The following is a 25,272-nucleotide window of genomic DNA, read 5'->3' as shown; positions in this document are numbered from 1 at the left end:
GGACAGCAACTGCATTTTAAACTACATTTTCTCGCTTGAAAGTTGCTAATACTCCTCTGTGCCTGAAACTTTTTAATCATTACATCTGATTTTAAGTAGACAAAATATGTTAGTGAATATTACATTCCTTACGTTGCAAGTATGCCTTTACAAAAAAAAAAAGAGAAAAAAGAGAGGAAAAAAAGAGAAAAAATTGAAGGCCCAGGCAAAGCAAGGGGAGGCGTAAGTTCACCCTGTAGTCCCCAGAAACCTAGCAAGGAAGCGGGCGCTCTGCGGAGGTGAGGGAGGTTGCTGTATCAGCACGCGTGGTGTCGTGGGAAGTGGGAATCTCAGGTCGAGTTACTCATCGCGACGGAGCCAGGAGTGCGCGGAACCAACGATTTTTGATGGCAGGAGATAATTCACACATGTTTTTCAGTCGAGGTGTTGTAGGAGGACTTGTGAGCTGGGAGAAGGGAGATTTATGCCGAGAAGTATTATTCGCCGAGCGCGGAAGCGCTCCCCTCCTGGAAGCCAGCCAGAGCCCCGTTCGCCGCGCTGCCTCCGCTCGCTTCTCCGCCAGCCGCGGTGGTCGACCGACCCGCTCAGACCTGCCCACGAGCGCGGCGAAACGCCGCCGCCCGCACCGCCCGGCCATGCGCCCTCTCGGCGGCCGCTGCGCGGGGGCTCGGCGGGGCGGGGCGGGGGCGGGGGCGGGGCGGGCCGCCGCCGCGCTGCCCCCGCCGCCGCCCGCCGCTGATTGACACCGCGCGGGCGGAGGCGGGCCCGCTCGCCGCCCGCAGCCGGGCAGCGGGGCCCCGCGCCGGCTCCGCCCCCGCCCCCTGCCCGCGTCCGCGGGTCCTTCCCCCCGCGCCGGCCCTGCGAGCGCGCTGCCCGCCCGCCTGGGAGCGGGGCCGCCCGCGGCATGGCCGGCGCGCTGGGCAGGGGGGCAGCGTCCTGGAGGATGAGGAGCGCGGCGGGCGGCAGGAGGGAGAAGCCGCCGGGAGGCAAGCCCCAGCCGCGGCACGGTAAGGGGGCGGCGGCGCCCCGCGGCCCGGGTCTCTTGCTGGTGGGCGCTGCGCTGCGCTGTGCGGGCGCTTTCCCCCGCCTCGGCTGCTCCGTCCGCCCCGAGGCGCGGAGAGCCGGGCAGCCCCGAGGTCCGCGCAGAGCGCAGCGGAGGCCAACTTGTTTGCCACTTGTGTTGCCCGCTTGTCCGGTTTCGGGGAGTGGGATCTTCTCCCTTCCCCGCTGTGGGTGCGACGGGGGGGCGCGCTCCCGCTGCTCGCCTGCGCCCAAACTCCGCTGAGCCGCGCCTCATGGCTTTTATTTACCGCATGCCAAGGCTAGGGCAGAGGAGTAGTGTTCCCCTCTATTTTGGCATCTTGCTTTTCTAGTGGCATTCTGATTGTTGCGGAAGCATTTTCAGCCTGGCAGACAGCAATAAATCTGGGAAGAGTTCTTCGAAATCTTCTTGGCTTGTATATGTCTGGTCTTAATGCTTGGGAAGCATCGCTAAAAAGACTTGCCCTGCGTGCTCTTTTCCCTCATTGCTTGTTCAGCGAGAGAGATGCTCTTTTCTAAGGCTAAACGGCGGGCAAATAGTTCTTCCAAAACCAGATCTTGACTTTGAAAATATAGCTGGAAATGGAAATATATGAATTATTGAGTGTTCAGGTTCATGACCCATTGTGTGTGGAATGGGGAATTTGGTTACCCAGAGCCAAATCTGTCATGTACAGTTTCCTTACTGTACCACTTGGCTGTCACTGTTCGTCTGCTTTGATGAACAACCCAACTGTTTGTGGATACGGGTCAGAGTGTCTGGAAATCTCACTAGAATTTCTTTTAGCATTTTATTCTCTGTGGGTTTTAAAACCACTGTGTGGGTAAGCGTATTTGCATAAGTTTCTGACCTAACCCCCGACGCCAAAAGAAACTGTTCAAATTATGTTGGAGTTCTGCTGTAATTTGTGCTGTTTGTTGTTGGATATGTCAGCCCACAAAGTAACTTTGTGCCTTTTGCAAAGAAAATGATTTGGCAAACTCTCAGAAAGAACTCCTTCAGAAACGCATGCAGCACTGTAACGCGCACAGTACTCTTGACGACAAAAGTGTTATGCTGACAGGGAACCTAGAGTCTTGAGCAGTTTCGTTCTGAGGAAGGTGCTTGCTAGGAAAGTCATACCACCAAGTGCAAGATCTAAAATTTAAAAAAAAAAAGAAAAAGTTGTTATTTCTGGTACTGACCATCATCCGAATATTTCTGGATTATGGTGATTTTACAGGCAAGCCTCCTTTTTTGTCTTTTGCTTGTTTGTGCCTCTCTTCAGAAGGCAAGGAGGAAACAGACTAACAGTCTGAGCAAAGGGTTTTGTCAGTGGGTATCAAAAAGAGCTCTAGAAGAAATGGCTATGCAGGAAAGGAAATGTTATCCAGTTACAGAATAAAAATATGACTTAGGCGAAAGTAGTAACTATTTTTGCTACTGATTCTGAGTGTAACGCTAGTAGTGGGGAATAACTAGCATGAGAAAGAGAGTTAGTAAGATCTCTTTAAGTTACAAGCTCTGTTGTTCATGGATATTATACAATAGCAAGGCGCTTTGACTAAAATCCTGGATGCAGTAAAGTTGGTGGGAATTCTGCTACTGACCTGAGAAGAGCCAATATAAGGTGTAAGGTCAGGTTGAAAACCTTTGACTGAAAGTCATGCAATTATGGCAAAATTTGGAATACTATGGTATGCTGCTGTGATTAAAATAGTACCAAAGTAGCTATACGATAATTTAGTTAAATTAAGGAGCTGTTTTATAATTTGGTTCTGCTTCAGATCAACAAAAAGGTGTTGTGTGCTTCAGTCAGTGTCGTGGTTACTTCTTGCAAGTGTTTCGTAAAGTATCGTATGCCACTAAATTCTCATTTAAGTAATTGCTTTAACAATGTGTAACATTAAATTGCAGTGGGCACATGTATGTTACATCTTAATTTTCACCTGTACTTTAAGGATAATTACTTTCTGCTGAGCTGTCTTTGCAAGGTGCACTGGGCTTACTTACAAGGTTGTTTACTATCCATTAGCAACCCCAAATATAAGGTAAACCCAAAGATTAGACCTAATTTGTATGTCCCTAATGCTAATCGCATGCTACAGTGAGGTTTGTGGAAAAAATATGCAACAGTATTTTTGTACACTTCTTAAATTTTCAAATTTATAGAAGCACTTTATTTTCCAGGAATGGAGTCCCAGGTAAATTTTGGCTTTTGTAGATGGTATTGGCCACTGTGTTGGAATGGAGAATTTACTTAAAATATTCAAGCTAATAGTTTATAGAGGTTATAAGTAAGATGTACCTAAAAATAAAATTGTGATATGTGAGCTCTCAGCATTTTTAAAGCGGCAAACAGATTTACAGGTTTGACACATGCATGCATGCCGTTATCAAAATGAAGCAAGAACTATTCACATCCCACAACAGAACTGGGAGGTATCAGAAGTATGGAATAATTTAAATTTGGGGAAATAATGCTATTCTTTCCTATTCTCTTTTTGCTGCAAAGCCATTTTAATTGGCTGGCAGCCTTTCTTAGTGTAAAGTAGCATTGCTCTATGGATCTCAGTGGTACTATTATGATTGACACCAACTGAGGACCAAGCACAATGTTTCTATATATGTTTAAGAGCTCTTTATCCAATCATAACTTTAAGGGTCTAATCTTGCTGGGAGCTGCATGGGTGCTAAGTTGTAAGCACCTGTAGTTACCAATGCATTTGTTAGAATTGAGTAAACCTGCTATTTAGCAGAATCGAGTTACAGCTCTTTTCCAGCTTTGGCATTCTCACCTTTTATATAGGTGTAGTTTTATTTCTTTTGTGGAGCTATTTCATATCAAGTGCGCTCATGCAGTGCTATACCATTTTAGTTAAAAAAAATTATCAACTGTAAGTAAATGAACTAATGCATTTTTCATAATCAAACCGTATGCTTATGGGATTGTGACTTGAGACTTTTCTATACTTTTCAGATATTTTAAAGCACAGAATTTTCTCTATGATACCATGTACAGAAATTATTGCTTTACAGAGTATGAAAATACAGAAAATTAGAATTAGGGCAATATAAAACAGGACTAGCATTTCCACCCTTTGCAGTTTAAACAGTAGGCTAAGTCTTTGTCAAGACTTTGGCAAGAAGTTCAGGATGCCGGTAAGATGATGAATATCGGTGCTCTTGTAAAAAGCCTATTTTTAAACGATTTAGTATTGGATTAGCATTGGCACCTTAAATGTAAAATCTCTCAAGAGCTTGCAAATCTAGATGGATGGCTACAGCCAGAATTCTATTACAAGTACTCTCCAAGTAGAAGGCATTACAGAGTACCATAATGGAAACCACAGTGTAAATCAAGTAATGTTTTACAGTAGTACTTAAACTTCTACGTATTTGTGTGCATTGAAAAAAAAAGATTGTGTTGCCTCCCTGGAGGAGCAGGAAGGTTAGTGACTGGAAGTTGTGAAACAGAAAAATGTTCAAATTATCTGTCACTACCAAAAATAACTTCTGGAGAGAAAGCAATATTTCATAGGTATTTTTAAAGCTTTGTGAAAGTTTGGTAGTAAAAAATAGTTCTGCATCTTTAGTATTTAAACAGTTACCAGGGGAAAAATAGCATATATAAATAGTGTGAGATGTATGTGTATGAAGGAGTTTGTGTGTGTGGACATAGGTGATATTTTAAACACAAAATTATTACTTCTTTAATAATTTTTTTTAAAGTGCTCACAAAATGTCTCAGTTTTAGAATAGGGAACGGAAGTCCTCCCCGTACTTCATCCAGCCCAGTGAAATTCGTTGGTACCATGCCAAAATATTGGATCATGCCCAGGTAGACTGAGTAAATAACTGTGAGCTATAGCAGCACAGAGCTTTTTTTCATCTGGATCTGTTTACTCATTTTAATCTTAAACTTTCTAGAGCTATCTAAAACTATTGTCTCCATTTCTGTTTGATCTTTATTCTTTCTGAGAGTAACGGAAAGGTTGTAGAGAGGTAAGGATAGGAGTCAGTGTGTTAGTGCTCCAGAGACCTGGATTTATTTAACTGTATTGAAATAATGAAAGAATGGGGAGGTAGAAAAGAACCTGCAAACCTGTCTGTTGTTTGCATCATGCATATGCTTAGATGTGTGCATGTATGCTAAAGACTTTTGGTTGCTGCGGGACTGGACTAATTCTAGAATTGATGGTAGAGAAATGAAGAAGCCCATAAATTGTGCTTGAGCTTTCCAATTTCAGATGTTCTTATCTTCACGTAGTTCTTAATGAAATATTCAAGTATGCACTGTAGTATTTTCTGCAGGCTTGTTCATTTTTTTTCCTCCTGCGTCTCCTGGGAAGTAATGTCCTCTGTCATAGTCAGGTAATCATAACTAGATCTTTTATTATGCTGGCGATGTAGTTCTCTACGCCTTACAACAATAAGCCACACAAAGTATTTGTAAAAGTAAATATCTGAAATTCTTGTAGGCGTTATACATACCCAATTAAAATATCATAACAGAAGTTTTCTTCTTGAAACAAGTAAACCTGCTTTCTGTGATCAGCTTGTTTAATCTGCACATAGATATTAAATCATAAAATATTTTTCTAGCCTATAGGTTCATAGCATTTGAACATTGATATTTTTTCTACTATAGTATCACTTTGAAGCCATAACTGAGATTGAAGTCCTCTTATGTTACGCAGTGAGTGTGGATTTGCCATGTGCAGTGATGACCTTGATGTGAAGACTTGTAGTTCTCAGCAAGCGGATGGATAAAGGATTTGACTTAGAGAGCAAGACTGATTGGTTTACCAAGTGAGTTTTAACTAACTTAACCTTTTCCTTGGTGTGAGCACCAGCTGATACCTCTTTACTCACCTTAATCAGACTAAATGCGTAATAGGTGCACATTCATAAAGAGCTTGTGTGATTTAGGAGTTAGGTTTTTCTTTTTTCCCCTCCTCCCCTACTGGAGCTTAGGGCCCTCAGTAACTCAAACCCATGATAATGATGCTCTACAGTCTCTGACTTTTTTGATGTTTGAGAAAACTGAATGTTTTAGTTCAGCAATGTTTTTCAGATTAGTTCGCAATGCTGTTACTTTAAAAAACGCAGTACTTGGCCAGAAATGTCCATGATAAAACCCATAAATTCTTATTACGTGGCTGAACGTGCCTTTTTTCTCTCCTCTCTCATCAGAGAGGTTATTTATGATGCTGATAAAATCCTAGCATTACAACTTGCTTACATTTAATTAGAAATAAGTAACCAGATGCACAAAGCTATGGATTATTCTAAATCTGAATTTACAATAGAAGGGCAAACCTACCATCTAGAACTTAGAAGTGGACTGGAAATACAATTTTATGATATTCATTTAAATATAATTTCTGCACAGAATTATAATTAAGAAACTAAAGACTTTCCCTCCATCCTGTAAGCAGCTTAAAAAAAAAATGAAGAGGATTTTGAGAGTTTTAATCGGACAGAGGTCACAAATCACTGCTGGTAAATGTAAGGTGTGTTTTAAAAGGTAGAAAAAAAATCTTTCTTGATCATGTGGCTTTTACTGTTTGAATTTTTTTGTGAAACTAGTGAAATGATTACTCTGACAGAACTATAGAAACTCATTTTAGTGCAATCTGAGGAAGTATTTTATATTTTGAGTAACCATGGCTCAGGGGCATTTTATACTCACATCTGGAAGTTTCCAGTCTTAGTATTCAGTTTACTGTCTCTGTCTTTGTCTTTCCATTTAGCCTTGCCATGTTATAACAATGAATCATCTTGTCCATTAACTAAACTTGGAATGCCTGTTTATGCACTGAATTTGTTTCATCACGTCGCCATAATAATTGATTGGAACCCTGGCAACTCTGACTGCTTTCCCATATGTATTTAGACTGGACTTTACCCAGTGTTGTTCTGAGCAACAGAAGGATAAGCCATCACAAAACCTGGAATATCTTTATTCTGTTAAGATTCAACTTCTCGGTAGTATTTGTAATTATATGAAATCATAGCAGAGTTGTAATATGTATCTGTAACAGTTAAGCCAGGAATATTAGAAGTGTAGGTTCGCTTTGATATGTTCTGTTTCACTGATGAAATGAAACAGATCACCACTAATTAGTGGTGATCAAAATATTGAAGCATTAAATAAAAGTGAAAAGGTATTGCCTTGGGTGCTATGTTGTCTAAGAATATTTGTGTATGCCATATATATGGCCAATTTTCATGAAGAGTTGCAATACCCTTGCAGAAACTACTGAAAAGTAGAAATGAAGAGCAGGAATTAGTGGATGGAACCTTCTGCTGAAGGCAGTTTTAAGTAAACTCTTTGCAACAGTGACCTCAGAGCCTGTGGAAAGAAGTGAGAGCGAAAGATTTGTTACGGTTAGCGACTGAATTGAGCTTTGCTGTATAAGCCACTCCAATATCTAGCTCAATATCTACTACTCTGAAATTCTGAAACTATTCAGTGCTCTAAACAGCTGGCAGTTGTAGTGAGTGGGAGGAATGGGAAGCAGAGAACATTTATGGTCTTTCTCCAGAAGTTGGATCGAGTACGTTCACACATCGTGTAACTAGGCGTCGTCACCAGCTTCCTCTTTTTGTCTGATAGTCACTGTGGTTTCATGTGGGAGGTCATGGTTGTTGCTGGACAAGAAATAGGCATGAGTATATATATGTGTGTGTGTGTGTGTGTATATATATATATATATTTTTTTTTTTTTAGGAAGTAAGCAAAAGGACGTGTGGTAATCAGAAGCTGTAGGCAAAGAGATCATGGCAGCCTTGTGATGAGTTAAATGGGATAGGAATGCAACCTTCAAGTTGAAGGTCTGAATTTTTGGCTGTCATGGCTGTTTGGAATTCCAAGAGATGCTCTGTTCTGCAAATCCATTTTAGAACTGGACAACAATGGTCTTTAGAGTACAAGAAATGCTTTAGGGAAACGTGATCTTCTCCTTCTTGAATGTGGATGACATTAGACTTCTGTAGGTCCTCTATGGCTGGCTGCTCCCAGTCCAGATATTGATTTCAGTTAGCATTGAAGATGCCTGGGGGATGGTCAGTTGTTTATGTTAATAATTGCTCTGTGCAATCTAAATTGCTTCAAGCCTTTGGCCTGCCAAGGCAGGTTCTAACAAAGCAAGAAAGAATTTGTCACTGGTTTTATTCATTGCGCAACAGGCGAAAGTCTTAAGATATTCACTGAAAAAGCTGCAGTTTACTCTCGTCTTTATTCCTGGTACCTTCTTGTGTACAAATCTACCAATGAATTTCATTGCTTTCCAAATGATAATCCTGTGTGAGAAACTGTCATACAGCGCAGCCTGCACGCACGTATGACCTTTCTGCTATTGTATTTTCCTGGAATAGAAAAGTATCGTGTTCCTTTCCAAGGAGGTACTTTATCATAATTTTAGCAGTCATTGTCTCATATTCTTATGAGTTTAGCTATTTAGTGTAATTAATTCGTTAACGTTACTACAATCATGCCTAGGATATATTAAGCCACAGGTACCCTCAAAGAACTCGTGCTAAATATTTAGAGGATTGCTTTCCAAACTTGATATTTTAATGTAGTCCTTGAGTTTTGTGGCCAGTAAAATCTAATTTCTGAAAATTCTCACTTGTATTGTGGCTATCTGTGTTTTTTATCTAATATCTGACCTTACCTTTCTTTACCCTGCTCTTTAGATTTTCTTTTTATGAATAGATGAATAAGCATTTATGTTGGTACTGTTCCTGTTCAGGAATCTTTGTCCATGGTTTTCTTTGGACCTTGACTTTGACTAACTTGGAACAACTTCTTCCCCTACTAGGGGGAAAAAGAGAGGAGGAAAAAAAAGGGGGGGGGGGAAGATAAAGGATGTATGTGACTTTTTGGTTTCTCTAATTAACGTCATTGATCCTAATATTTTTTTCACACATAGAAATTGAGAGTACAAAGAGTTATAGCCCAAGCAAACCTAGTAATATTTCAGGTGTCAAGGTCAGGGCAACACATGTTTAGAAAATAAATCAGTTACTTTAAGTGATTTATATTTCTTCTAATGTACGGAAAAGTTAAGGACTGTATCTGCTACCAAGGTGGCGAAAGTTTGGCAAGTCTGACTTTTTGTGATGCAAACAGAAAGACAGATTGCTCTGATTTTAAATATTTAACATCTTTGAGAATTAGCACCCATGCTTGAACACTTGTCTTCTTAAATGTGCGTGTGTATGTGAGAATCTATGTGTGTATGAAACCAAGTCTTGTAGCAGGAGAAATTATAATGAACTAATATCTCTTTCAAGATACTGTGTTCTCTGGTCATAACTGAATATCAAATCTGATACAGAGAACTGTGCTGTATGAAGGCTGACAATAAGTGCTTTCATACTTGGAGCAGCTCTGCATAGTGCATATCTGCAGTGCCATATTTCATTGTTTGTATGTTTTTGCTACAGAAGAAGATAGCAATCACAGCAGGCGCTGCTGAAAAGTGTGGTTAGGAACTCTGCTGCCATCTGTGTTAGCACTGTCTGTTCATGTTATGCTGATTTCCATATGTATGGTTTAGCGCTTAGTCTCTATAACTATTATAGTTACATATCTAAAAACAGCTATGATAATGAAATTGTATAGGAAACAGTCATTTAAGAAATTATTTTACTTGTTTTCAATGTACATACTCTTCCCCCCCCCCCCCCCCCCTTTCTTTTTTATTCTCCTACTACTCTAGAGAGATTTCATCAGATGCTGGGAGCTCATTCCAAATTTGAACTCGTGACTTTTGGCTTTGTACTTTATAATCACCTCCACAGTAACCTCTGTGATGCCATAAACAGAGGGTTTGATTTCAGGTGAAGAATGTAGGCAGTGAAAGCAGAAAATCCCATAAAGGAAAATGATGTGGGAGGATGGGGAGGACAGGAAATATGATTATTTTGGCTTTTTGTGTGGTGATTTTGTTTTTCAAACAAAGTTTTTTTTTTTTCTTTTTCATTCTTAGTGATAGCTGACAGAAAAATTCTTGTGAAATGCCAGAGTGAAACTTCTAGATTAGACAGTGTAACTGAAAAAGAAATCTATGAGCAATGGAGTTTAATTCTGCACTAGATTTCTTTTTCTCTTGTTTCCAATCATTTTTTTTTTAAAATCACTTTAGTAAATCCACAGTGGGAGGATAGTTTGGCTGCTATACTTTTCCCAGGATGCGATAAGAGAAATTGCATTTGCAGTTCATGGAGAATGAAATTAAACTTGCTCTGTTCTGATGAGCCACTACTCCTACTCTTAGCACATTTCAAGGAGAGACTCTTTGTTGGATCTCATAGGAAATAGCACCCTGAATGTGGCTGTACATCCCTTTGTGCATGAAGAAACAGACACAGATTTGGACCTGCACAGCTCCCACATTAGAATTACGTACTCTGTGGAGTGCAGTGTGTGCACGTCTGCCTCTTTAACCTGTTATTCTTGGAATGGGCTTAGAACGTGTTGCTTTGTGGTTTGCTTATAAGGTTGAGACTACTTACTCTTCTATTATATTTACATTTGCTCAGAAAGGTCATGATTTTCAGAAGAGCATCCAGCGATTGAAACATACTCATCTTTAGCTTGCATCATCTTATGTTCAAAACATACTCCGGTGATAAACTGTAAAATCAGTAGAAAGCAGTTAGCAAATGTAAATCACATATTATGACAACTGGAAAAGAGCAGAATGTCATTTAATTGTTCAGTTAGGTGGCAGTGGAGAAGACAGTTTTAAAAAGTGACTTTTTTTCCCTTGAGCAGTAAGACCTAACTCTTTAACCCTTCTACTGTGCCTCTAATAGAGACTATGTATACAAGCCTCCTTCATTTCTAGGATTTGTCAGTGCTTTTAGAGCTGACCGCTTCTTCCTTTTGGCTTCTCTGAAGCAACTTCAGGTATAAACATGTAATCTATATGTTCGAATGACTTTACTGTTCATGCAGCACCTGAAATGCATGCATAACATATGGCACAGCAGTAACTACTTCCTTTTCTTACAGAACAGAAATGGAATGTGTATTATGCATGTAAAAATGAATTCTCCGATAAGAACAGAGAACACCCAAGGATTAGTAAGGATCTCTTTAATATACTGGTCCTGTGCTCCACACTCCTTGTTAACATGAGGAGTCTCCCACAATATGTTAAAAGGTTAGCACCTGCTGTTCTACAGTTCCAGTCGTTTTCATTTACATCTCAAAAGCAGAGAATGAGAACACTCATATCTGTAATTCCAATAGTCTGTCAAACTGGATGACTATTTCTGCAAAACTGACACAGTATGGGCAGTTTTCATCAATGTCATTTGTTCCATCTTCTCAGATGAGTCTTTAGTCTCCAGCTTGCTGATCCCTGGTTTACAATCAGATGTGACAGCAATAGAATGACTGTAAATATCTTGATGTGAAAATCTGTATGAAGATGGGACTGCCATTTCTCTTCCTACTCTTCTGGTAAGGCCAAATTTTATTTGCTAAGTGTGAATGACTTTAAAGCTGCCTAGTTTTAGGCCATTTTCAAGTGCATATGTTCATAAGGTAAGCTTTTTACTAGAAAAGGCAAGATCCTTGCTTATTTCTTGAGTTGCTTCTCAGTGCTTTGGAAAGCTATTTTTATGTCATTGTGTTTAGTTGTTCTGTTTTCCCAGAGTTTGAGAACATGCTGCTTTCAAGTAAGACCTGAAATAATAGACATTTTGCATGTGCATAATCATTCTGATTCATGAATAAAGCCATTCCTGAACAGCTTTAATGGTGTCAATATAAACCTTACAGTTAAATGAATGAAAATACGTGTTTCACAGCTCTATTTAGTGAAGGTCTGTTCATGCTTTTTTGCAGTGTTTTTGGTACGCGAGATGTTAGCTGCACCACTTCTGCTTGCTTCCCATCAAACTGGAAAAATGCATCTGCTCTGCTTTCTGAGCCACCCTCTAGGTAATTTTAATGCTCAACTTTTGCCATGAATTAATATACTGTAATTCTATTCAAAACACAGAAGGTTAGACACATACACCGAGTTAAGCATATACCCAAGAACCTGAGCCTGAGGAATAAAACACTGGCATCCAAACGATAAGATTTTTATCAGTCCTTCCATGTAATAAAGTTTTTCTTTTTATGTGGCTCTTAGATATTTTTCCTTACTGTGTCTCCCCCATGCTTTCATTTTTATCTTGTCATTTTGGCATTATCCCATTGCATCCTGTCTGCCGCAAATCTTGCTGTTACCAATCATGGGAGGAAAAAGACTTTCAGTAGCCTACCTTATATTCTCTCTTTCTCTCCCTTTTCTTTTTGTGAAAAACTATTTTCCACTTCTTTGCTGTTCCAAAAATCTTCGCCTTTATTTAGTCCCTACAATCACAATTAAATGGAAGTGTCTTTGTTGAAGGCAAGAATATAAAAGTGGTGCCCCATCCCTCCCGACCTCTTGCCTTTCTTTTTAAGGATTTAGTGTTTCTGCCACCTGCCTATTCGAGTTTCTGTCTGGTATACTACCAGACTGGCACCTTTTCTTCTTAGATAAATATAAGAAAATCACATTAAGGGCAATATCATAACAGTAGATAATTTAAAGAAATTCATGGGCTGTCATTCTTTGTGTGGGAGTTTTTTTTTAAGGTTCTCTCACTGTCATAAAGGAAGTCCAAATTGCCAGCCTGATGAGCTCAAAATTCTTGAGTTTTGTTTCCTCTATAGTTGTTAGGTTTATCTATGTCATAGCATTGTAATTTTTATTTATGTAATTTTTCTCTATTTTCTGCTGGATTTATGCCAATAACTCTAGGAAGATTAATTCTTATTCCTCAAACTTAGTGAACTTTACAGATATAACTTTAGGGATAGGAGAATTCTTCTGAGTAAACTACCTACCCCCAACTATGCAAATCAAAACCAAATTTGAGTTGCGTGATATAGAGACAAATGCTAATAATGAGCATCGTCTTTTGGAGCTGCTACTTTCACTGACATATTTGTGGGTAAATAATCTTTTTATTGTTTTTTAAATACACATGGCTACTAGAAATTTTTAGAAATTACTGACAGGAAGCAAGAATTGGATTTGCCAGCTGAAAGCAGACTGTATGATGGTAGTAAGGAGGGTACTGCTGCTTGTGCCCAGTGTGGGAAAGCAGTGCTGTTTGAGAGGGAGTTCTGTCAAGAATTACTTTGAACTCCTGCCCTGAGTGAGAGCAGGACGCAGCCTGAATAGTGGCTCTGATATCCTTGCAAAAGGTAAAAATCCCTTTTTGCTGGTTCGATGTTGCTGCTGTTGCATTTTCCTCCCTCTTGCATTTCTTTTTTGTTACTAGGTATGTTATTACAGAACTTAGAAAAATATACTTTGAAGTTCCATGCAGTAAATAAGCATTACAATTTTTTTATTAATACAAAATTTTCCCTTTGGCAGGTTTTTCAACTTCAGAGAGCAGATTTTTTTTTCCCCCCCCCTCTTGCTCTTAGAATTAAATTTTATAAGCCTTGACAGGCGAGTTATGTGAAGTAGTAGGAAAAGAATGCAGATGGCACTCACCAAAGGTGCATACTTGGACTGAGCTGCTCCTACCAGCACTTGATAGTGTCCAATTGACTGTGAGCCAAAAGAACCTCCTGGTAGGAGGGAATTGTGATATGCGTGACCAAAAGACAAAGTTGAAATGCAATTCAACAAAAGGGAACAAGTTGCAAATAATTCAACGTTCAGGCAAAAGTAGCAACCGTCATTTTTTATGCCAGTATGTGAGTTGTAATTAGCTCAGAATTAGAACCTTTGGAATTTTAGGTGAAAGATGGGAAAGACTGTATCAACTGAAACTGAATTGCCTGAGAATTTTGGAGAGATTATTACTGAGAAACAATGCAATTTCCTATTAAAGCATGAAAATATAATGTACAGACACATATATGTATGTATATAATATACAATACACATGTTATATGTACGTATATAAATTATATATAAATATATAAGAATAGGGTGCTTGTGGAAAAGAATATCTGAAACTCCATATGAAGGAAGACAGCTCTGCCTGACTCTTTCAACAGTTATAGGTGAATTCCTGGAGATGAGTCAGGAGATGGGTTTAATGGCTTGGACATACAGGAATGTGCAGGCAATCTCTGCACAGAGGTTATCTGCATTTGGAAAACAAATATCCAAGAAATATACCATGTCAGCTTTAGAAGTCTTTGAATGTGGGGAAAGATGCATATACTAGGGAAAGGTGGTGTCTGGCCAATCTATGTGCAGAAACCCTTATATTACTGGCACTTTGCAGAATTCCTAATCAGTAGCTTCTTTAGTAAACAACCAGTTTAATTTTACAAGTGTGGAATATTTTGAAATTAAAAAATATGAAAAATGATAGCAGTGATAAGGGCAATAGCAAAGAATATGATTGTGATGGAGACAAAAGAGTAGAAATAGGACAACAGGACCTCACTGAGAAGGCTCTATTTCCAGACAAAGTGCATTTTACAAAAACAAAGGTGAGCACGGGAAATTTACCAAAAAAAAAAAAAAAGTATATATGTATAAAAGATCAAGTGTCTAATTGGCAGGAAAAAAACAAAAAAGAGGAGTATGGTAGATGGTGGTCAGAAGTAATGCCCAGTCAGTGCAACAGCTGATAAATGTTTTTAGCAGATATCCTGATCACAGACAGAATGGAACTGCAGAGAGCTACTGTTTGAATTGAAACCAGGAAGCAAGAGAGAGTCCTCATCTGAAAGTCGTCTAGTATCTGTGCTTTATTTATGGAAACTTACAGTTCTTTAAATAGAAATAAGATGATTTGGGAGATATGTAATTCATACCTATGGCGAAACTGTTGCAAGTGTGTGTGTCTGTGGAATTTATTTATGTTATGTTTAAGTGGAGGAAAGTAGTGAAGGCAACCGTGCCAGGTAAAGATCAAAACACTAGATAAGCTATGAGAATTACTAGAAGACGTACTTGTTTTAATAGCTGTCCATTACAGGAAAGAACATCTTCCAAAGCTTTGAGAGCTGTCTCTCTCAAAAGACCAGTTAACACAGCATTAGTAGTGAGCAGATAGTGACTCACTTGATTGTGATAGTCCCACCAAAGACCAAGGATGTAGTAACTGATCAGTCTAGGGCAAAAGTCTTGTGTCTATGGATTTGAGAAAATGATTCTAGCACACTGAGTTAGTTGAGCTGCACTTAGAACTCTGTATTATGTCTGCTAGAAGGTATTGCTAAGTAAGAGCATCTCTGAAGTTATTCTGTTTTGTGGGATGTTTCAGTGAAAAATTGGACCAGGCACTAAGGGTGTTCTTAGATGTCAGAATTGTTGCTGATAACGTCCTTATTGCAAGGAAAGGGAAAGACAAGGAAGAGTCATTACTGTCACTGCGATATCTGACTAGCAACTCTTATGCTAGGCAGTGCATATTAAGCTAGATATAGATTAAAAAAAAAGAAGCGAGTCCCCTGCATTGTCTTTCTCTTTGAAAAACGGTATCCTTCAGGGAGATGCCTAAATCAAAAGATGAAAGGGAAGCTAGCATTTGTCGGCGTGAACAAAGGACAATGTGGCATGGGAATGGTTGGGAAAGCAAGAAAGATGAAAGGAAATCCTAAGGAAGTCAGTGGGCCTAAAGCATTGTGGAAACAGAGCAGCCATAGCTATGCTGTGATACGTCTAGAGAATTACAAAACAGGCACTGATGTAGCCACTGTAGAATGTGGTGTTTGGTAGCAGAGTCTTGAAAGACGCAGGAAGCTACAGCAAGGTCAAATTGGTAGCAAAGTGAGCCAAGAAACTGATGGCAAAGGTTAAAATGGCAAATCCCAAATTGATAGCGTGCAACCGTGTTGCATTATTCAAAAGCTAGGTGGTAGTACAGCACAGGGACTGGCAAGGGATTAGAGGAATGGACTCCTTTATTACTGCCTGCAGTAGCCTTTTGCAGTCCATGATGCTCCTTACTATACAACTGGCAACGTACAGGAGTTAAGATAAATAGCTAGTGGAACCAAGGATTTATTGAGCTCTTGTATAGAGGCGTGCGGATCTGGTGACCAGCTAGGAAGTAATCATACAAATGCCCTGGCAACAGGTTCTGGGTTCTTCAAGCTGCAGTCATGCAAGGCAGCTTTAGCTTTAGGACAGGAGTGGAAAAGAATGAGACGGCTAACAGCTGGCAGGAAAGGGCATACTAATAATAACCTGCCTGTCTTTCATGTATGGCCCTTCTAGAACCATGTTTGGGATCTTGTAATCTTTCTTCATTCTTGGCTCCAGTTTATCTGCCTACTTAATCCAAATTCCTCAGCCTGGTACCCAGCTCCTTCTTGACCAGGTAATCTTAGTCACTCCTCTAGCTAGGAGTGCCTTTCTCAATCTCCTTCCTTTTAGCTATTCCTTTAAAACAGAACAAAACAATTCTCTCTCCCCTTTGGCTCCTTGTTCCAGTCTTTTATGCCTATGTTCCAGCTGTTGGTTCTGCTCTTCCTTGTTCCAAGTTCAAGCTTCCTTCTCCAGACTGTTCCAGGCTGCTTAATACTTTTTCTTCAGTTGCTGCCTGTATTTGCCTGCCCACAACGGGTGACACTGTTGTGGGGGTTTACTACAGGCCACCTGACCAGGAGGAAGTCATCGATGAGGCCTTCTACAGACAGCTGGAAGTAGCCTCACGATCACAGGCCCTGGTTCTCATGGGAGACTTCAACCACCCTGACATCTGTTGGGAAGACAGCTAGGCACAAACAGTCAAAGAGGTTCCTGCAGAGGATTGATGATAATTTCTTGACCCAGGTGGTGGAGACGCCAACGAGGAAAGGTGCATTGCTAGACCTTGTACTAACGAACAAAGAAGGTCTAGTTGGAGAGGTGAAGGTTGGGGGCAGCCTTGGCTGCAGTGACCATGAGATGGTGGAGTTCAGGATCCTCCGAGGAGGGAGCAGGGCAATGAGTAGGATTGCAACGCTGGACTTCAGGAGAGGGAACTTGGGCCTCTTCATGGACCTATTTGGATGAATCTCATGGGACAGGGCCATAGAGGGAAGAGGGGTCCAAGAAAGCTGGTTAATATTCAAGCATCACCTCCTCCAGGCTCAAGATCAGTGCATCCCTCTGAGGAAGAAGTTGAGCAAAGCGGGCAGGAGACCTGCATGGATGAGCAAGGAACTCCTGGCAAAACTCCAGCAGAAGAAGGAAGTACACAGAATGTGGAAAAGGGGACAGGCCACTTGGGAGGAATACAGGGATGTTGTCAGAGCGCGCAGGGATGCGACAAGGAAGGCTAAGGCCCAGTTGGAATTAAATCTGGCAAGGGATGTCAAGGACAACAAGAAGGCCTTCTTCAAATACATCAATAGCGAAAGGAAGACTAGGGAAAATGTGGGTCCGCCGCTGAATGGGGCGGGTGCCCTGGTGACAAAGGATACAGAGAAGGCAGAGTTATTGAATGCTGCCTTTGTTTCAGTCTTCACTGCTAAGGCCAGTCCTGAGGAATTCCAGACCTTGGAGACAAGAGAGGAAGTCTGGAGAAAGGAAGACTCTCCCTTGGTTGAGGAGGATCAGGTTAGAGATCTTTTGTCCAAACTTGACATCCACAAATCCATGGGCCCTGATGGGATGCACCCACGAGTGCTGAGGAAACTGGCGGGTATTATTGCTAGGCCTCTCTCCATCATCTTTGAAAAGTCCTGGAGATCAGGAGAGGTGCCTGAGGACTGGAAGAAAACCAGTGTCATTCCAGTCTTCAAAAAGGGCAAGAAGGAGGAGCCAGGAAACAACAGGACTGTCAGGCTCTCCTCCATCCCTGGAAAGGTGATGGAACAGCTCCTCCTGAAGGTCATCTTTAAGCATATGGAAGGCAAGAAGGTGATCAGGAGTAGTCAGCATGGATTCACCAAAGGGAAACCATGCTTGACCAACCTGATAGCCTTCTATGACGGAATGACTGGCTGGGTAGATGAGGGGAGAGCAGTGGATGTTGTCTCCCTGGACTTCAGCAAGGCTTTGGACACTGTCTCCCATCACATCCTCCTAGGTAAGCTCAGGAAGTGTGGGCTTAGACGAGTGGACGGTGAGGTGGCTTGAGAACTGGCTGGATGGCCGAGCTCAGAGGGTTGTGGTGAATGGCGCAGAGTCTAGTTGGAGGCCTGTGGCTAGTGGTGTCCCCCAGGGGTCAGTCCTGGGTCCAGTCTTGTTCAATGTATTCATCAATGACCTGGAGGAAGGGACAGAGTGCACCCTCAGCAAGTTTGCTGATGATACTAAACTGGGGGGAGAGGCTAACACACCAGAAGACTGTGCTGCCATTCAGAGGGACCTGGACAGGCTGGAGAGGTGGGCGGAGAGGAACCTCATGAAGTTCAACAAAGGCAAGTGCAAGGACCTTGAGGTCCTATTTCTCTGAGGAGAAATAATCCCAGGCACCAGTACAGGCTGGGGGTTGACCTGCTGGAAGGTAGCTCTGCCGAGAAGGACCTGGGAGTCCTAGTGGACAAGTTAAACATGAGCCAGCAGTGTGCCCTTGTGGCCAAGAAGGCCAATGGGATCCTGGGGTGCTTGAGGCAGAGTGTTGCCAGCAGGTGGAGGGAGGTGATCCTGCCCCTCTCCTCAGCCCTGGTGAGGCCTCACCTGGAGTACTGTGTCCAGTGCTGGACTCCCCAGTACAAGAGAGACATGGCACTCCTGGAGAGAGTCCAGTGGAGGGCTACCAAGATGATTAGAGGGCTGGAGCACCTCTCCTCTGAAGAAAGACTGCAAGAGTTGGGCCTGTTCAGCCTGGAGAAGAGAAGACTGAGAGGCGATCTCATAAATGTGTACAAGTATCTGAAGGGGGAGTGTCGAGAGGATGGGGCCAGCCTCTTCTCCGTGGTGCCCAGCAACAGGACAAGAGGCAATGGGCACAGACTGAACCACAGGAACGTGAGGAACGTGAGGAAAAACTTCTTGACTGTGAGGGTGACAGAGCATTGGAACAGGTTGCCCAGAGAGGTAGTGGAGTCTCCTTCCCTGGAGATATTCAAAACCCGTCTGGATGTGATCCTGGGCAATATGCTGTAGAGGTCCCTGTTTGAGCAGGGAGGTTGGACTAGATGATCTCCAGAGGTCCCTTCGAACCTCAACCATTCTGTGATTCTGTGATTTCCTTTCCCCTTTCTTCCAGATTCATGGGCAAACAGTATGTTTCCCTAGCATAGTTTTCTGAAAAGGCTGTACTACTTCAGCCATGTTTTCCAAAAAAAATCCATCTAAGGCAGACAGCAGACAATGAAAATTTTCATCATAAAGTTTGGCAAAGTTCTAAGCAACTGGAAACAGGGTCTTCATGATAGCAAATGACAGCAGTGTTAGTATGCAGTGCTATCAGCTTTCCCTATAATTACAATTTTTCACACATATTGACTGCAAAAAAGTCAAAAAATTGAAAGAACAAATTGCATGTAGCACTTGCATCTCAGAAAGAGTAATAGGCATTAGGAAGAAGGGGACTTAAAAAGGTAGAAGGAAATTAAAAAACCACTTCTGTCTGACACTGTTACCTAATATTCTTAGATATAGCAGTCAAAGATACTATGACTAAAAGAACAAATGCATTATTTTTGTTTTTAATGTAGTCTGAATTGTGTATTTGATAGTGCTTTGTGGGCTTTTCCTTATATTTGTATAGATCTTATATAGTACTACTTTTAAAAAATTCAATTGCCCCCTTGTGTAATTTGAACAAAGAATGCAGATGCAACACATGAACGTGTTGACACTGAGTAAATTATAGTTTTTATTGTGTTTGAGTAAGAAGAAAGATCTCCAGGGAAATTCAGCAGTGACTTGAAGAGGGCATATTTTATGGTCTTAGTTGGACCTCTGTCTTGAATTGAATGAACTCAATTTTCTTAAGACCTTCTTTAAACAAAAAGGCTTTCTCTGAGTAACTTTTGTTTTAGTGGATAAACTATTTCAAGCCCATACACAAAGTTCAATGTTTGTCTGTTTGTCACATTTGTCTTTATGTTTCAAAATAATCCTCACTGGCAGTGAAATAACTGTTCTGGAAATAGTTCTTTTTTTTCAGACAAATGTTTGTATGCCAGAACAGCTCTCCCACTTCAGGCAGTCTTTCTGTCTACCATACTAAGATAGCTTTACATCTGAATTAGTCTGTCTGTCTGCATGTCCTTTATTTCTGCTGGTGTCATTTCAGCGTTTAAATGTTGGCATGTGACCAGGTTTGCCCCCATGCTATTATAGTTCATGTGAAATTAATGCAACTGGATCTACACAATTATTAAATTGCCATGCTCTATTACTTCTACATTAACCAGGTTTGCTTCAACATTAATCCAGGGTCCTGGATTCCCTTCTGAGTGGGGAAATGTATCCAGGCAATGGGAACGCTGAAAAGAAAAAGCCTGAGCGTATCTGGCAGAACGAGAACCACGGAACAAGGACCAGGGCTGCTTCAAAACAAGGAAGTAATCAAGCAAAGAAACTGTCTTAGGAGGACTACAGGAATACAGGAATCAAGGCGGGGACTTATGCTGGTGCTTCCTCCGGCTTCCCCAGGGACTGTGCCTATGCTGTTTGATGAAGTGCAGGGCTAAAAGCAGACTGAAGCGATGAAAGCTTGATGCCCCCATGTGGCTCTAAAACATCTGTGGTTCAGATGCAACAAGTCTGTTTTGTTCGTAAGGTAAATTTAGGTCAAGCATCGTCTCTTTCCATTGCTTGTCATTGGATGTACCACTGGAAGGAGCTCAAGCGTGCCAGCTATGTGTTGTCTCTGTGACATTGCTGCAAGGCATTCCCATAAAGATGATGGAGTGAGCTGGCATTGTTAGTCCCCAAACACAGAGGAGAGCAAGCTTAGAATTTGTTCCCTACCATATCTTGGAGTTCAGCTGAAGTCCAGGCTCAAGAACAGGCTTACCTCCAAAAATTTTGGAAGCTACAAGACTTTGACAGGTTCAGACTATACTCCGATTGGGATAATTTAGAAAGTTTGGAGCAGGTGGAAAGACAACTGAAAATAGGCACCAAGGTGAGCCTTGTGACCACCCTAGTGTTAGAGATTTCTTAGGAAAGCTGAGTGGAGAATAGCTAGAATTACAGATGAAGAAGCTATTTTAGGAAGTAAAGCTTTCTCTTTCTAGGCTGAAATGGTTCAGCCCAAGGTCAGATGCATGTCAGGGAGGGACTGGGAATGCATGATTGGGAAGAAAATGCAGGACTGGCAGCCAGCAATTAGAAATCACTTTCTCTCCTGTAGTTGGAAATGGAACAGCCAGACTAGGCAATATTTATGCCACATTTTCGTGTGTGTGTTTTTTTTTTTTTTTTCTTCTTATATTGCCTTTTTTTACTTGTGCTTTAAGTCCCTGGAAGGCCTGCATCAGGGTAACACGCTGACAGTCTGTGGAGCTGTACATTGTATTTCTAACTCTTTATTACCTACTCTTTCAATGCAGAGACTGTAAGAAAAGACTTGGCGATCATTCAAATGCTAGACAGATCAGATAGGAATGTCATTCCAGTACCCAAAGGGAGGAAGAAAACAGATGCACGCATGCCTGCACGCAATTTATTGATATTGGTATGGAGACTCGTGTTGGGACAATAGCTTTGGGTAGAGTTTCCTTATCTGTAAGGAGTTCAAGATAGCATGAGCATTATGGAGAAAAATCTTAATAGCTGCTGAGGATCTGAGATATCCCTAAAAGGAGTGAAAGAGGGCAGAGATAATATGTTGTTTGGTCTTGCTAAATGCCAGTGGAAGGCCAAGAAAGCAGAGTACCACAAGGAAATACCTGTAAAAAGTGAGGTCATGCAGGAAGGGCAGCTGGGCAAAAGTAGGATTAAAAATCTCTTCTGGAGACTCTTCTGTTCGTTATGAACATCCTACAAAATCCAAGCACTGCACTCTGTGTTGAGGACAGGAGGCCAGCTAGAGACCATTAAACTATCACATCCATCCTGCAGCGTTTCACCCCCTGTGAAAGGGAGAATGGTTTCTGTCCTTTACTTTCAGGATTTGTAATCTATTGACACATATGAGCACTCAGCACTTCAGTCATATATTCTGTCACATTTCTATTGGAATTTTAAGTTTTGTTGTTTATATTTCACAATAAAAATGTTTATTGATTAAATACATGGCAAAACATTCTCATTGCAATGAGGCTTCCTCCTAATAACAAGTTCCTAAGAACTTATTTATGCAAAGACAGTGTATTCAGTTGATTACTTACAGTAGATTATTTTCACCTCTTCTACACTCTGGCTTCCGACTGGGAACATATGATGCAGCTCTGACCCAGTTTTACCTGCCATCTGGACCGCCTTCTATAAACACACTTTCTGATTGTTTGTAGTGTCTGTAAAAGCTCCTTAACTTTTCTTCCAGGCCATGAAAGGGGATCTAGAATGTAACTGCACAGATGATGAGCAAAACACAGCGGGCATGTATGACAGAAGCAGATATGGCTCACAAGTATCCAGCCCTATCACCTCCACTTTGCTTTCAGTCTTGCGTGTTACTAGCTACTTCAGTTATAGGAGTAACTAATTCTCTTTCATGGGAATAAACAGAGCCACTTTCTGAAGAATCTGGCCTAAATGTCCACATTGATCTCTTTCTTCATGTTAATACTGATGCACGGTATTCATCTAGGCTGTGAAGTGCCCTGGGGAAGACCTTTCTGTTTGTGGCATCAGAAGTTCATGGAGCAGGCTAATGAGTCCTGGTAGTGTTCCAGCAAAACGGGAAATCTCAAGGAGGTGGCTCTTGCCTTTGTGAGATCAGCTAAGGGAATTGATGTATCAGCACAAAACTCGTTTAGCTGCATATCAACAGCATTTTAAGTAGGGAGTTTCCAGATGACAGTGACCACACCTAGCACAAAGTTAAAAACCAGTTCTCATGTTGATGGGATAGCACTGAAACTCATTTCGAATGGGGGCTTTTTCCCAAAAAAGATTTAGTCATGAGATATTCTACCACGGATGGTCACAGATTTACATTGTTAGTTTTATCAAGTAATCCTTTTTAGCTGATCAAGCCTTTTAGCTGATCAAGCAGTCATATTAATGACTGATGGTATTGTTTTAGGGAAAACAATTAGGAGAATAAACTCTTATTCTTACCTCTCATGTGTTTCCCTGTTGTTCCCATAGCTGTTTCCTAGATCATAAAAAAACAGTCCAGTTGCATGATAGCAAAAAACAAACCACCTGACTGCATGAATGATGATCAAGATTGTGATGCTGATTATTTAAGATGATATTGGGTTGCAGGAAATTGAGATTACTAGTTGAGTGCCATGATAAAGACTTCAGTTCTGTCCTAGGTCTCAGAATTTTATTTGGGCACTATGCTGTCCTGTCCCAAAAAGACTTTATGTGGTTACATAAAGTCTTTTGAATGATGGTGCAAAATCTCTTATACCTGACATATAAACTGTGACAGTTTATGTCCAACAAAAATTACTGTTTATACTCCATTTTTGGCCATGCAGCTGCTATGAATATATATGTGTGTGATTAAGGTGTAAAATTAAAAGTAGAATTACAGTTTTAAATTTTAAATGAACATGTGGTAATTGTCTGCTTGCTTTTTGGAAAAACTGGTGTGTAAGTTTACAGTCATGAATTGTCATAAAATTAGCACCTTTGAGTAAAAATTAGATTAAAATTATTTTTCTCTGAATTTTAATGGTAACCTTGCATATTTGTGCATTACAGCTGACTTTGCTAGTTATAATCCTTCACTTAATGAACAGATGTGATCTATGTTTCTGATTAAGACCAACGTGGGTTGAATTTTGAACTCAGAAAGAAATATTTTCCTCTTGTCTTTCCTTTAATGCAAGAATTTGTCCTTTTTTTTTTTCCAATCCCTCAAAATAATAAATTGAAGGATTATAGTCGTATAATCACCTTGCAGAAAACCTGAAAATATAAAAAAGCAAAATACATTAAACTAGTTCAGATTTTTTGTTCTATTTAGGAAACTAAGAACTAAAAATCCTTTGAACTTAATTCTGTCAGTATTTGGAAGCTAGCAAGGAGTCTGTCAGTTGTTACCAATTAATATGAAACGTCTATGAGCTAGAATTAGGTCACTGAACAGAAAACACGGAATAAGAGGTTCATTTCACCATCAGCTGAAACCTGATTTGAACCTTAAAGTAAATCTCCCATCATTAGCAATTACCAGGGCTTTTCAGTATCATGAGGCAGGAATCATTGCTGTTGACTTTCCTATTGCAAATGACGTGATTCACATGTTCATGGCACGGTCTAGCTGAGAGGAGAAACAAAGTTAATATCTGAGACCATCTGAAATGAAATGAAATCATGGTGCTGTGATTTGTGCCAGATGGGTGCCTGAAGTAATTACAATGTCAATGTTTCCTAAGTACTGTAACAATACGGACCTAATTCTGGTCAGTCTGCAGAAATGCATTTCGATGAACTTTCTTTCAACTCTGTTTAGCTCAGACATATGTTAAAGGATAACCTAACTGGATGCTACTGCAATCTGTTTGTATTTCCCCAAGCTATTGCATACACTACTGTCATAATTATACCAATGATGTTTCTTATAAGTAGAGACAAAAATGCTAAAGCCTGTCATTTTTCTACTTAGCATTAATTGCTGCTGAAGCCTAAAGAAGTAATCTCTTAGGCACCTTGGTGCTGCAGCTTGTGGGCAAAGCAGACTTGACGCAGAGAATGTTTTAGCTAATTCATTGCCAGTACTTCTGATCACTGATTTGGTATTGATGGGGGAACCCCCTCCCCCCCATAAACAACTAAACAGGTAAACACCTTTTTTCCTTCTTTCTGAGGCTAAACTCAAGCCAAACTCCTCTCCTGCCCCTTTCTAGTCTCAGCTTCCCACGGGAAGGAATGACACGGGAGGTTGGGTTCATGTGTGCAGTGGTATCTTTACTGTTTCTTACTGGTTTTCTTGCTGCGCTGTTTCTTAACGTCTTGGCCTTGGCGCGGGTCGCCGGCGGCTGCCGTGCAGGGCATGCTGCAGCCCCCACTGCCGAAACCCCGTGGTTTCTGCCCAACGTGCGGCTGCAGTTCAGAGTTTTGCAGTCTCTGCTGCAAAATTTCATTCTGTCGGAATAGTGCAGAGACAGATGTGAATCTACGCTATTGAATTTTAAAAGGTTTTGGAGGAAATGGTTAACTTCAAAGAATGGGTGTTTGATGAACAGCAGATAAAGAAGC

General features: G+C 41.0%; 1 protein-coding gene across 7 annotated transcripts in view; it reads left to right on the top strand.

The window, feature by feature from the left end:
* Window positions 1-864: 864 nt before the first annotated feature.
* The window catches only part of ZNF385D (zinc finger protein 385D), a 437,723-nt gene continuing 413,315 nt past the window's right edge, over window positions 865-25,272 (top strand). For 2 of the 7 annotated variants that reach the window (XM_068935412.1, XM_068935410.1), the window contains exon 1: window positions 865-1,007. In XM_068935412.1, coding sequence (XP_068791513.1) covers window positions 905-1,007 — 103 coding nt within the window. In that variant the 5' untranslated portion in view covers window positions 865-904. Of the gene's footprint in view, window positions 1,008-11,146; window positions 11,203-11,373; window positions 11,505-11,891; window positions 11,988-25,272 lie in introns of those variants that run through there. The other 5 variants (XM_068935411.1, XM_068935406.1, XM_068935408.1 and 2 more) reach the window with 5 other exon arrangements.

The sequence above is a fragment of the Struthio camelus genome, chromosome 2 (assembly GCF_040807025.1).
Source record: "Struthio camelus isolate bStrCam1 chromosome 2, bStrCam1.hap1, whole genome shotgun sequence".
NCBI lineage: Eukaryota > Metazoa > Chordata > Aves > Struthioniformes > Struthionidae > Struthio > Struthio camelus.
Note: the sequence above shows the minus strand (reverse complement) of the source record. Positions and strands in the feature narration are given on the sequence as shown.